This window comes from Centropristis striata, chromosome 12 (genome assembly GCF_030273125.1).
Source record: "Centropristis striata isolate RG_2023a ecotype Rhode Island chromosome 12, C.striata_1.0, whole genome shotgun sequence".
Classification (NCBI taxonomy): Eukaryota; Metazoa; Chordata; class Actinopteri; order Perciformes; family Serranidae; genus Centropristis; species Centropristis striata.
This window is the reverse complement of record NC_081528.1, coordinates 36,613,921-36,628,462: the sequence shown is the minus strand read 5'-3', so window position 1 is coordinate 36,628,462 and position 14,542 is coordinate 36,613,921. Positions and strand designations below refer to the sequence as shown.

The 14,542-nt window shown below is 34.9% G+C and overlaps 2 protein-coding genes across 2 annotated transcripts; one reads left to right on the top strand and one right to left on the bottom strand.

Annotated features, from left to right (window-relative positions):
* The first annotated feature begins 253 nt into the window (after positions 1–253).
* Positions 254–9,955, top strand: zgc:101583 (uncharacterized protein LOC494104 homolog). The gene is made up of 6 exons (XM_059346156.1): positions 254–309; positions 1,475–1,607; positions 2,992–3,048; positions 3,371–3,461; positions 5,441–5,601; positions 6,828–9,955. Exons 2-6 carry the CDS (start codon positions 1,475–1,477, stop codon positions 7,460–7,462), a joined length of 1,077 nt encoding a protein of 358 aa, XP_059202139.1. The 5' UTR covers positions 254–309; the 3' UTR covers positions 7,463–9,955.
* Positions 9,956–9,970: 15 nt separating this feature from the next.
* timm8a (translocase of inner mitochondrial membrane 8 homolog A (yeast)) lies at positions 9,971–13,162 on the bottom strand. The gene is made up of 2 exons (XM_059346159.1): positions 12,942–13,162; positions 9,971–10,575 (listed from the first exon to the last, which is right to left on the bottom strand). The coding sequence occupies exons 1-2, from the start codon at positions 13,050–13,052 to the stop codon at positions 10,414–10,416; spliced, it is 273 nt and encodes a 90-aa protein (XP_059202142.1). The 5' UTR covers positions 13,053–13,162; the 3' UTR covers positions 9,971–10,413.
* Between the last annotated feature and the right edge of the window lie 1,380 nt (positions 13,163–14,542).

Here is a 14,542-nt window from a genome sequence, read left to right as displayed (position 1 = left end):
TATTGTATATATTATAAAAATGTATAATATATAATGTGTGTATATCATATTTTGCCATTATGAGAATTGTACTTTTCATGAGAAGTTGCATCAACATAGGTGACAGGACTATTATCATGACCCGCCCTCCTCGAAGTATGAGGACTGCGATTGGTTAATATTAGAACAAGGATATCGGAGGGAGCCAATCAGAAGCAGCGTAGGGCGGGTCTTGCTTGCGAAATGGGGCGGCGGCCAACCAATCAGCTATTCCACTTCCTGTTGCCACTCAACTTCACTACGACGCATGGGGCTGACGTGATAACGGAGGTAAAAGTTTACAAAGTCTTTGGTGTGACAGGCGCTTTAAATAGTAAATTAGACCAAACTAAATCAGAATTATGTTAGAGAGGTCCTCCGTTAACCATATATGGGCATCTTTAGCCGTTTAAAAGGCTAACAGCGTCGCCGTAGAGAGAGTGAGTCTATCATGTGATGTTAAACATGGGTGTCTGCTCGACTTATGACTTATAAGTTTTCTAAAGCTTCGTCTCTTAATTTAAGATGATTTATTTAGGAACACAAAATGTTTTTTTTGTTAGATGGTCTTCGACTGTTTGTAATTGAGTTTTCTTCATGCTACTGGTGTTTATCAAGACTTGGCAGACATTTTTTGTAGTGTGATACTGATATTTCTAGCCTCTCCAAAAACTTATTATTATTATTATGATGCTATGTAAAATGTCAATCAAAACAGGATTCATTGGCTATGCCCAAAACTGAAAGCATTCTGGAAGGAAGTGTTTGAAGTGTTTCTTTTTTGGTCATTTTGTGGTCAATTTGTGTCTTTTTTGGTCATTTTGTGTCTTTTTTGGTCATTTTGTGTCTTTTTTTGGTCAGTTTGTGTCTTTTTTTAGTCATTTTGTGTCTTTGTTGGTCATTTTGTGTCTTTTTTTGGTCATTTTGTGTCTTTTTTGGTCATTTTGTGTCTTTTTTTTGGCCATTTTGTGTCTTTTTTTGGTCATTTTGTGTCTTTTTTGGTCAATTTGTTTCCTTTTTTGGTCATTTTGTGTCTTTGTTGGTGATTTTGTGTCTTTTTTTTGTCATTTTGTGTCTTTGTTGGTCATTTTGTGTCTTTTTTTGGTCATTTTGTGTCTTTTTTTGGTCATTTTGTGTCTTTTTTGGTCAATTTGTTTCCCTTTTTGGTCATTTTGTGTCTTTTTTTAGTCATTTTGTGTCTTTGTTGGTCATTTTGTGTCTTTTTTTGTCATTTTGTGTCTTTTTTGGCCATTTTGTGTCTTTTTTTGGTCATTTTGTGTCTTTTTTTGTCATTTTGTGTCTTTTTTGGCCATTTGTGTCTTTTTTTGGTCTTTTTGTGTCTTTTTTGGTCAATTTGTTTCCCTTTTTGGTCATTTTGTGTCTTTTTTGGTCATTTTGTTTGGCATCATACGGGAAGGAAATGAATTGTGTATTGTTGTGCTATGTGTTATTTCAGATGGAAGTGAACCGTTTGGACTTCTACATCGGTCTCTCTCTGGCTGTGAGCTCGAGCGCTTTCATCGGTGCCAGTTTCATCCTGAAGAAGAAAGGCCTCCTGCGATTGGCCAGCAAGGGCTCCCAGCGAGCAGGTACAGTCAGCTTTATATAAAAATAAAACTACACTTTAGCACACTCATAAGGTCAGCCATGGAAGAAATTACCAGTGGTGGAATGTAACTAAGTACATTTACTCAAGTACTGTACTTAAGTACAATTTTGAGGTACTTGTACTTTACTTGAGTATTTCCATTTTATGTAACTTTTTACTTCTACTCCACTACATTTTTAGGCAAATATTGTACTTTTTACTCCAGGATTTAGCTGCCAGCTTTAGTTACTTTTCAGGTCGAGATTTAACATAATATATATGATCAATGTAAAGTGATTAGACGTTTTTTTAATTAAATCTTTTAACAGTATATTAAGTAATTAAATGAGCCCAATCTTTACAAAATTAAAACACTGCATACATTAAATCACCAATACAAATAATGTAATAATATATTTAGAATATATAAAACAATTATAGTGGGTCCATTCTGCATAACCCGAGTACTTTTACTTTTCATACTTTAAGTATATTTTAATGCTGATACTTTTCTACTTTTACTTCAGTAAGATTTGGATGCAGAACTTTTACTTGTAGTGGAGTAATTTACCAGGGTGGTATTAGTACTTTTACTTAAGTAAAGGATCTGAATACTTTTTCCACCACTGGAAATTACTCAGGTCACCAAGGCGTGGTAAGTAGTGACGTCAGTTAACCTATTTGTATGCAATATGAAAGTGTCATAACCATGTCATAACCCAAAGTATTTACAAGTATTCAGTTTGCAGTATGACTCTTCCTGTGAGTCACGTGGGTGTTATACTAGCATATAGGGTTGATTATTTGTGTTTTTGTATTAATCTAGGCTATTTTACTTGATTCATTTGATCGGCATAGCAACAAGTGCAAGCACTGAGCAACTGAGTTTAAAAAAACGACAAAAAACAACGAATATATGATCAAAAAAAGACAATTGATCAATTATATTAATGTTCCTTTGTATTAATGTGTAGAGCAACTGTTAACTGATGTAGCTAGAGCTCATTTAACTACTTTGTATAATGATGGATAGTGCAACAGTACATTATATTTTGTAAGATGGTCATTTTTGCATGTAAAATGTTCATGTGTAAAGTAATTATACTGTAGCTGTCAGTTAAATATAGTTCATAGTTCCCTCTGAAATGTAGCAGAGTGCAAGTATAAAGTAGAATAAAACGGATATACTCAAGTAAAGCATTAAAGTAAAGTATTTAAACAATGTGTTAATGTACTAAATTGCATTTCACCACTGTAAAATATATCACTGGGGAGGAATGTATCTAATTTTAAGATGAAGTGCATTCTCAGTGAAAGAAGCTAATGATCCTCCCACTTTGAATCTGACTTATTTGACTGTGTTTTTTGTTTTCTGTCCCTCACAGGTCAGGGGGGGTATGCTTACCTGAAAGAATGGCTGTGGTGGGCAGGACTCATTTCAAGTGAGTGACTTGCAGACTCAGTTCTGCATAATGGGTGGCATGGTCAGCTGCTTTTCTTTTTTTTCTTACTTGGTGACACTCCTTACCAGCCATGCTCTGAAACATTGTGGTCTTTGTCATTTCAAAGTGGAAATGAGGCTGTTGTGGGTTTGGTATTTTAGCTGGTGACGCTGCAGTTGGTGCAGCACCCACACCATATCGCTTGAAGTGCACATTCCTTCAAATAGCACATTTGCACATGTGGGTTTAATACTTTTCCAACCTTTAACCAGCTGCAGCTGCTATGAATTGTGTGCATACTGATGGTGATGTTTATTTCTAGTGGGAACTGGGGAGGCCGCCAACTTCGCTGCATATGCGTTTGCGCCGGCCACACTGGTAACTCCTCTTGGAGCATTGAGCGTGCTTGTAAGGTAATTGTCTTTTTCTTGAGTTTTAATTTGCAGTTCTTCATGCTACTGGTGTTATCAAGACTTAGCAGACATTTTTTGTAGTGTGATACTGATATTTCTAGCCTCTCCAAAACGTATGCATTATCATGATGCTATGTAAAATGTCAATCAAAACAGGATTCATTGGCTATGCCCAAAACTGAAAGCATTCTGGAAGGAAATGTTTGAAACAGTTAATAAAATATTTGGTGGAAATATTACCATGGATCCAATGGTAGCCCTACTAGGTCTATTGTTAGTCATTTTGTGTCTTTTTTGGTCATTTTGTGTCTTTTTTTGGTCATTTTGTGTCTTTTTTGGTCATTTTGTGTCTTTTTTGGGTCGTTTTGTGTCTTTTTTGGTCATTTTGTGGTCAATTTGTGTCTTTTTTGGTCAATTTGTTTCCCTTTTTGGTCATTTTGTGTCTTTTTTTGGTCAGTTTGTGTCTTTTTTTAGTCATTTTGTGTCTTTGTTGGTCATTTTGTGTCTTTTTTTGTCATTTTGTGTCTTTTTTGGCCATTTTGTGTCTTTTTTTGGTCATTTTGTGTCTTTTTTGGCCATTTTGTGTCTTTTTTTGGTCATTTTGTATCTTTTTTGGTCATTTTGTTTGGCATCATACGGGAAGGAAATGAATTGAATTTGGGGAAAGGATCTTTCAGGCAACAACCATGATGTCTTCAAAAAAGGCCAATATAAAACACTTCTGGAAGGAAGTGTTTGAAACAGTTAATAAAATATTTGGTGGAAATATTACCATGGATCCAGTGGTGGCCCTACTAGGTCTATTACCAAAAGGCATTGAAGGAAGAGCCAAAAAATATCTTTTATAGATATTACTAGCAACAGCAATTAAATGCATCACAGTAAGGTGGTTGAAGCCTGACCCCCCAACATATAGTATGTGGTCTGAAAAAATAAAGGAAATATATCAAATGGAACAAATAACATACTCCTTAAGACTTCAAAAACATATATTCACTAAAAAGGTGGAGCCCTGCTTTGGGTATACTGATATAATTTTATTTCTTTTATTCCATTTTAATTTATATTTTTCTTTGTCATTATAGTCTCTGTTTTTTTTTTTGATGTACCATAAGTGTCACCATGTGTATGAAACCGCAAATACAGTACAGGCCAAAAGTTTTGACACACCTTCTCATTCAATGCGTTTTTCTTTATTTTCATGACTATTTACATTGTAGATTCTCACTGAAGGCATCAAAACTATGAATAAACACATATGGAATTATGTATTTAACAAAAAAGTGTGAAATAACTGAAAACATGTCTTGTATTTTAGATTCCTCAAAGTAACCACCCTTTGCTTACTAGAATATAAGACATGTTTTCAGTTATTTCACACTTTTTTGTTAAGTACATAATTCCACATGTGTTCATTAATAGTTTTGATGAATTTACAATGTCAATAGTCATGAAAATAAAGGAAAAACATTGAATGAGAAGGTGTGTCCAAACTTTTGGCCTGTACTGTATGTTGAATATGATTCTGTACACGATTGTGAATGAAACTTAAATAAAAACTAAGTTAAAAAAAACAAACAACAGGATTCATCAAATTCAGAATGTATGTATGTCTTGTCTTTGTACTGTATTCAAATGCAAATTGAAATCATTGCATTATGTTTTTTATCATGTTTTTCACAGCGTCCAACATTTTTGGATATGAATTTAACCCATTGAAGCCTGGAAAGCAGATACGTCGTTTTGTAGCATTTGTATAAGCTCTCAAATACTTTTTGAATTTCATTTCTATCTGCTACAGAGGCTGAAAAATCTATTATTTAGTAGAAGCGTTGACACTTCTGTTGAATTTCCAGAAAAACTTCAGGTTTTAGGGGCTGATTTTAAAATCGCCCAGAGGTTTTACAGGCATTTTAGGCCTCAATGGGTTAATATGTAGAAACAAAATGAGTTAACTCTGCATAATGTTTTCCTTGCAGTGCCGTGCTCTCCTCTTACTTCCTGAACGAGAGGCTGAATGTTCACGGGAAGATCGGCTGCTTGCTGTGCGTGTTGGGCTCCACCGTGATGGTGATCCACGCCCCGCAGGAGGAGGAGGTGGCCTCCCTTAGCGCCATGGCGGAGAAGCTCAAAGACCCTGGTAGGACCACCTAGGGCTGGGCAATATGGCCCTAAAAGAATATCACGATATTTCAGGCTATTTTTGCGATGACGATATTCTTGACCATATTAGGAAATACTTAAAAAGATATAGAAAATATGATTTTTTTTAGTCCGTATCAATAAATAAAAATCTAACATGTAGTTTGAAGTGCAAATCTCAACAGTTGCCAAATAAAAAAAAATTTACTCTTGAGTATCAGCAATAATAAAAATAACCATTTAGGGGTTTCGGGGGAATATTTTAATGAATTTTGTAAAGGAGAATAAAGGTTCTTGTATGTTTTATTTAAGGCATCTTATTTTGACAGTCTTCTTGTCAGTGGTGGAATGTAACTAAGTACATTTACTCAAGTACTGTACTTAAGTAAAATTTTGAGATACTTGTACTTTACTTGAGTATTTCCATTTTATGTCACTTTATACTTCTACTCCACTACATTTAAAGGCAAATATTGTACTTTTTACTCCACTACATTTAGCCAGCAGCTTTAGTTACTTTTCAGATCAGGATTTAACATGAAAAACATCATCGGTTTAAAGTTTAAAGTGACATTTTCTAAATTAGACCTCATAAAAGTATATTAAATAGTTAAAATGAGCCCTACCTTGAGAAAATAAAATGCTCCTTATATAAATGCATCAATAATAATCATCAAATCATATATTGAGAATATATAAAACAATCTGAGTGGGGTCATTCTGCAAAACGAGTACTTTTACTTTTGATACTTTAAGTACATTTTGATGCTGATACTTTTGTACTTTTACTAAAGTAAGTTTTGAATGCAGGAGTTTTACTTGTAGTGGAGTCATTTCACAGTGTGGTATTAGTACTTTTACTTAAGTAAGGAATCTGAATACTTCTTCCATCACTGCTTCTTGTAAATTATGTGGTGGATTCTCTTAACACACTGTGCTCTTACTTTGAAAGCTGCATGTGTTAAGCGAGAGGGAGTAATAGTAGCTTTTGATGATTAAAACCACTTTTACCACTACATCAAGAAGTAGGAACATTGGCAATATCATGATATGCATTTTTTTTAACCATAAAAAAAATATACCGATATTATCGTGAACGATACGATATGGCACGCCACTAGGACCACCTTTATGATCAGTGTGTTCTCATTAACCTTGCTGTGGAAACGGAGTCCCAGGTAAGGGATGGACGGGTACTAACTCCTTCTTGAATGCTCCCACTAGGTTTCATTGTGTTTGCTGTGTGCGTTGTGGGAAGCAGCCTGGTTCTAATCTTTGCCGTGGCTCCGCGGTTCGGACAGAAGAGTGTGCTGGTCTACATCCTGATCTGCTCTGTGATTGGCTCCCTGTCTGTGTCTTGTGTCAAGGGCCTGGGCATTGGCATTAAGGAGCTGTTTGCGGGAACAGCGGTGCTGAAGGAACCCCTGTTCTGGTCCTTAGTCATCTGCCTGGCAATCTGCATCAGCGTTCAAATCAGTTACCTGAACAAAGCCCTCGACATCTTCAACACCTCCATAGTCACGCCCATCTACTACGTCTTCTTCACCACCTCCGTCATGGCCTGCTCCGCCATCCTCTTTAAGGAGTGGTTGAGTATGACCACTGACGGGATAGTGGGGACAATTAGCGGGTTCCTCACCATCATTCTGGGGATCTTCCTCCTCCACGCCTTTAAGGACATTACATTTAGCTGTGATTCCCTCCCACTCTACCTGAGGAAGGGTCCTCAAGGCTTTCACTGGGGGCAGCAGCCCTACGTGGCTCTTCCCAGCCACGAAGCACAAGCAGAGGATGAGATTAAACTGCCCAGAGAAGGAGGCTCAAAGGGGGGCTGGGGTACGCACCAAAGAGCACCTTAAGAAGAACCAAAAGCCTTCTAACTACTTTCCTTATCACAATTCAGAAGCTTTAGAGCAGGGGTGTCAAACTCTGGCCCGTGGGCCAAATTTGGCCCGCAGTGTAATTTTATTTGGCCCGCGAGGTAATACCAAATTATTATCTTATTATTGTACTATAAAAGCTGACCCGCCAGTATTATACGGTGCATTTACCGCTAATACTACAAATCCCACAATGCCCTGCTGTTGTTTTGGCGCGTCAATCAGGACAGGACCCAGAAACGCTCCTCTGTGACAGTCGTCATAGCAACCTCAAGCTAGAGCTGTCTCCCAGCTACGCCTTCCCAAAAATGGAGAAAATAAATTTATTAACCTGTTGAAAAAGTTTATTTTGATATTTAAATCAGAAGGATGCAAATAGAAAAGAGGCATGCGATTTTTATTTAATTTTTATTTAATAAATTAATGACATTGATGTGTTTTTTATTTGAAATTTGATTTTGCATGTCTGCACTATTTAGTTATATATTGTATGTTTAGAAGCGTTGCTGGTTCCATATTTAATGCTAAAGCAAAACATGTTTGGTATATATTAAAAGGTTTATTTGTTCAATGTTGGCCCGCGATTTTATTCAAGTTTTACATTTTGGCCCATTGTGTATTTGAGTTTGACACCCCTGCTTTAGAGCATCATACCCCAGCCTTATGATCTGTTCACACCAAACGTAAAGCTAATTTGTCCCACAGCAAAATTACAAAGTCAATGCAAAGTCGGGCCGGGTGAAGCAAACCTGCAAAATACTCACAATTAAAAAATTGTTCAACTTTCAGAATTCATGTGATGCTGCCTCATTAGAGCTGATCATCTTAGAGATTATCTTCCATAGCGTCGATATGCAGATAGATTCACAAAACAAGCATTTTAACCCTCTATGGTACGGTGTTGCCCTCAGGCAACATACCCATTTTTGGCCTGTCAAATTTCTACAATGCATCTTTTTGAGTGATGCGATATTTTAAAAAAGGGGGAAGAGTATAGGGAACCAATAGCAATGCTTTAATTTTCCAAAGAAAATAGCTTTGCCATTTTGTGCCACAAAAAATCACTCAAAACCTCATTTTCTGGCCCTTTTCCATCTGGAAAAAAATATATTCCTACTAATAGGTGAGTAAACCTTCATTTTTAATAGTTTCATACACTTTCTGTTGAAGACATTCATTTCAATGGGTCGTTGGTTCAATGGTACAATGCTGCCTACAGGCAACATTCAGACAAGAAACCAGTGAAAAACAGTTCCTTTTATGTTTTTAATTTAAAATGTTATGTATTGTACCGTTGAAGCTACTGAATCTTTTACACATGTTTATTAAATACATGATGTTAAAATTAAAAATTATCTATTTCACTTGTGCACCATTATGGTATAATGTTGCCTACGGGCAACAAACCCCAAAAACTAAAATTTATTCAGATTATGTTGATTTAGTCTATTTTAAGACAACAACAAAAAACACTCCAAACATTTATTTCCTAACTGGCATCATAATGCCTACCATAGAGGGTTAAAAGTAGTTTGCTTGTAAGACTTTTTTTTACAAATTGGTATTATGTAGTTATTTCGGCATCTATTTGTTTCAAATAAATCATAGCAAAATGTGTTTAGTTTGGGTTCATATGGCTGTAGTAAATCACATTTAGACAATATGTGGTTTGCTTAATAAAGTGAATATTTGATTTCTTTCGACACACCGATCATGAAAGTGCCACTTGAGACAGAGCTTGTGTAGTTTGGTATCTACACTGCTGCGATTAACAGGAATAAATATAAATGATCTTGGGGTCAAACTTGCACCAGTAATAAGACAGAAATGTGCTTTGCGTTTGGTTTGATCATGGCAAGTTAGTTTACAAAATTATCTTTAAAAAATCTTAATTTAGAGTCTTACATCTACAATACAGTTTGCACTGTATGAAGTTTCCTGAAGTGAGCTCAACATTCCTGTCAGCACACTGGATTTGATATTATTTAAATTCTTAGTTGAACATGGTGGTACAGCTACATCTTTAGATAAAAAAAAGACAGGACAGAATTATAATCTGAGGTATAATTTATATTATTGTGAATGTTTGTTGCACTGCTGTGTACATTTTTGTTTAAAAATAATAATTGAAGGTTGAATGTAAGGCTGCATAAACCAGATTGTGCCTTCTGTTACTTTAAACAACCTTATTCATCAGTTTGCACTTTTAACCTTAGCATGTATTGTACAAATGTAAGACAAGTGTAAAGGCAAAAAAAAAAAATGCCAATTGCTTTTCAATCACCTGTTGATGAATAAGTTTGTAATTTCCCTGATGAGTTACTGTAATACCTCAGTATTGTACACAAACTGCACCAAAGAATGTTATTTTCCTGTGTGGGTTATTTCCCCAACATGTGCCAAGCTGTAACATAACTGATTTAACTTAACCTGTGTCCTTGATTGTGCTGATTAAAACATTACTTTACTACACTTTTTCAAAAGATGGACAGAATTATTTGGCATTTATTGCATGTGTACAGTTCAGAAAGTCACCTCTTTTCATCCAAGACATTGTTACTCCTCTTAAATTGCTGCAGTGTGTGTGTGGTGAAGTCCTTGGAGCTGGATGTCCCAGATAAGTCCACCTTTCTGCTCTTAACCCACTTCTTACAGCAGTGGACATTAACACATTCAAGCTCAGTTTCACAGTTTAACCAGTGAACTGACTTGACAAAAACATGTGGTCACCACTAGTAACAGATGACAATAAGTGGAGGACAAATAGACTTGTGCATCCATACATCGTGTTAAAATGAGGCACTTGTATCAAAAGTAACACTTGATGTTCTTTTTTTCCAGTTGAACCGACCGTTCATTACAGACAGCTGTGTCAGGACCCAACGTCCTCGTAGCGGTGGTGCATGTGTCTTATCTGTCAGGGACAGTTTTTAGTCCGACATGCTCTCAGAGAACGATCCTTTGCTCCTCTGAGTCTGTTCCAGTCTGTTTAGGATGAACTGGCTGGTGTCAATAAATCGCTCCACACAGTTTACGAAGCACATTTCCGTCCTGGAGTCCAGCTTCGGCCCGGGTTTATCCATACATTTCTCCTGGAGAGAGAGAAAAGAAAAGGGAATTGAGGTATATTGCAAACAGTAGTTTTGTATTGTCTGATTGATTAATGATGCAATATGAAAATGTCATTAAATTAGGCCTTTATTTTGAAATTCCCACTTTATATTTATCCATTGCTGGGTTCTTATCTGATGCCTATGAATGTAGCAAATTGTCAAAGAAGTGATGATTTTAAAGGGGTAAAATCACATGATCTGATCTTCGGGCAAAAAAAGCAAAACAATTTTGACAAAAAATGACTTGGGCGATTATTTTAACAGTGTGACGGTATGTATTTTTGATTTTGGGCTGAACTGTCCCTTTAAGTAGTGGTACCTTAGAGCAGCTATTCTCGGGTCGCGAGATGATTTCTGGGGGTCGCCAAATCATTTTGGAAGTCAGCTCTGTCTCCACTGTGTTAAAGTGTTAATGTGTTTTCATCTTTTTGGCCACTTAATGTCTTTTTTTGGTCATTTTGTGGTCAATTTGTGTCTTTTTATGATCATTTGGTGGTCAATCTGTGTCTTTTTTGGTCATTTTTTTCCTTTTTTTGTCATTTTGTGTCTTTTTTTTGTCATTTAGTGTCTTTTTTGGTCATTCTGTCTTTTTTTTTTGTCATTTTTTGTCTTTTCTGGTCATTTTGTGTCTTTTTTTATCATTTTGTGGTCAGTTTGTGTCTTTTTTGGTCATTTTGTTTCCTTTTTTTGGTCATTTTGTTTCTTTTCTGGGTGATCTGAACTGTGTTTGTGAGATTGTGTTCAGTGAGCGGGGGTCGCGGACAACATGCATATTAAATTGGGGGTCGCGACTCAAAAAGGTTGAGAACTACTGCCTTAGAGTAACGGCCTTGCCCCGGCTGTGACCTCCGGTGATCAAGTCACAAACGGAGAGGGACTTACAACTATTTTATACCCAATGTACAATAGCAGGTTGTGCACCTGAAGGTATTAACATCATTTCAAATACATCTGCTTTTAGTCCGGCCGGATAAAATGTTCCTAACGGACGAAACCAACGTTTGAACCCAACATGTCCTCACTCTTCCCCGCGGCGCTGCTCCAGCAGGCCGGGTGCGGGACCACACAGTCTGAGGAGATATATTACTGTTAAACTTAGATTTGAATTGCTTTTTTTGTGAAGGACACCCTGAAAGTATTTTTCATTTATTTTGGTTTTGCCCTTTTTCGTCCAAGTTCTGGAAAGATATTTGTAACTTCCTTTTTTTTTTCAATTGAACCTAATTTGTCCCTTTGTTTTGAAAATATACTGTTTGGTTTCACTGACTTCCCATACACAAAAAAAAAAAATCAATATTACATTATAAATCTAATTATACTATTGGCAAAATATCACATACATAAATCTCGATACACAAAAAAAAATCCCCTCTTTTCTATATTTATAAGTGAAACCAAGCAGTATATTAATTCTATTAAAGACTCTACTAATTTGAAAGCTGCTAAAACTCTGAATATTTGTAATTTTTATAATATTTTTGTATGACAACCTCTTTATGATTTATTGAAACCCCCTGGCGACGTTCTGATGTATTTTTTTGTATTACACCCCACCCAACTGCCTTAATAAAGTTTATTTAAAAAAATAAATAAATAAAAAAAAATAAAAAAAATATTACTGTTAAACGTTTGTTTTGCTAACATGTATCGGTCCGGACAGAGAGTAGCCTCATGTAACGCCATGGAGACATTTAAATAAATAAATAAATAAATATATATATATATATATATATATATATATATTTATATTTATATATATATATATATATATATATATATATATATATATATATATATATATATATACATATATATACACACATTTATATATATATATATATATATATATACACATTTATATATATATATATATACACATTTATATATATATATATTTATATATACTTATATACACATTTATATATACATTTATATATATATATATAAATGTATATATAAGTATATATAAATATATATATATAAATGTATATATAAGTATATATAAATATATATATATATATATATATATATATATATATATACACACACATATATATATATATATATATATATATATATATATATAACCTTTACAAAAGGTAAAAAATAACGTTTTGCTGTAGTAAAGTTGAAGGAGGTAAAGCAAAGGTTACATGACCGACCCCGGGGTGACATATGGAGGACTTAATGTCCCTATTAGATACATTAAGACCTTTTTGATTAAAACACCTAAAAAAACTTTTGCTAATATAAGACATGTTCAGCATAATTTCTAGCTAACCTACATACAAGTGTGTAAAAAACACATTTGCAGCGCTGCTCTGCTAGCGTGAAGCTGCACTCACCCAGCAAACCTCCGTCATTTGATGCACCAGCTGCTGAAATCTTTGCTTTTGAGTCTCGATTTCGATGAAGTGCTGCAGCTGAGGGTCTGCTGTCGCTCCCTGGCCTTCCATGTTTTGCTGTAAAGGGGTCGGAAAGGCGATTTATTTCCAATTTCGACTGCCTTATGGCTCTGTAGCTGACCTTCACGTGTATGTATGGACGACAGGGGACCAGGAAGTAGTTCAACCAATCACAGAGCGCGTTCTTCTGACGTCGGTCGTCTTTATGCATACGTCAGGATACATTAAGATAGAAAGATTTTAAGTTGTTTTGGAGGGATGTACTATTTGGGCTCTTCGACAAAAATAAAGAAAAACTCAACGAAATATTTATTATAAACCTGATCATACTGATGGCGAAATTTCATATTCATAAATGCAAATTTGCTAGAAGAAAACCATCTTTTGTTGCCTTTCACCATGATCTCAGGCAGTACATCCCCTCTATTAAATTGTCCAATAACCAAAAAGCTATCAAAACAGTTGATATTTGTGAACTATTAAATATATTATTGTAAGCCCTTCCCCCCGGCGTAGATTATACATGTGAAATTCTTTTGTAATGAATTGTATATTTTTGATGTTTGTGAAACAAAGTTATAATAAAAAAAAAAAAAAAAAGATACGTTAAGATTATGAGGTGGAAATGTGTTTTTTGTGTTTCTGCACCCTGAAACTATCACACATTTATTTTGGTCTTAAGAATGCACATACAAACTCTGGAAGGACATTGCCTCGTTTGTTAACACAAATATTTTCACTGGTTTTACTTTTGCATTATAAAGATAAGTCATATTTGGCTGTTTTGATCACAAAAAGAAGGATGATGATGCATATTTTCTTATAAATTTAATTTCTCTTTTTGCCAAATACCACATACACAAATGTAAGTTTTCAAGTAAAATAACAAATTTCTTTTTGTTGTCTACAAAACAAAAAAAGAACATATGCACTGCCTTTAATGTCTTTAACATGTAATCTTGCGTCTGTTTATTTTATTAATTTATTAATTTGTTTTTGTTTCATTCTTTTCCATTTAATTATTCTTCTATTTAATTTTTTTTAATATTATTTACTTCTATTTTATTTTTTGCATTGTTTATCTTTCTGTATCTCATTTCTTCTTCTTTGTAACTGTGCATTGTATTTGATATAAATAAAAAAGATACGTTAAGATTAGATGTTTATATGTTTTGTCATTTCACGTGATGTTTCAGTCATTTCAAAGCCCGGCATACTTGGCTTTTATTTGTGCAATAGATATGTTCTCACAAAGCTTGTGTCCACATGCAAAGGTGTCTACATTTCACAATGATTCCACAGAATAAAATACACAGGTTACAATAAAGACAGATCAACAAAATATACACGTTAAATGCTTCCCTGTCGGACTGTACTTCTGATAATGTAATAGGAAAGCTACTCTAATCAATGAGTTATAGTGACATTCAAATTACACATATTCACATTACAGAGGACCTCAGTGTGGCTGTGCAGTCCCGTGTTCAAGCTGTAAACTGTTGAAATGATCATGTTAACTCTCAGGGACAGACAGAGATGCT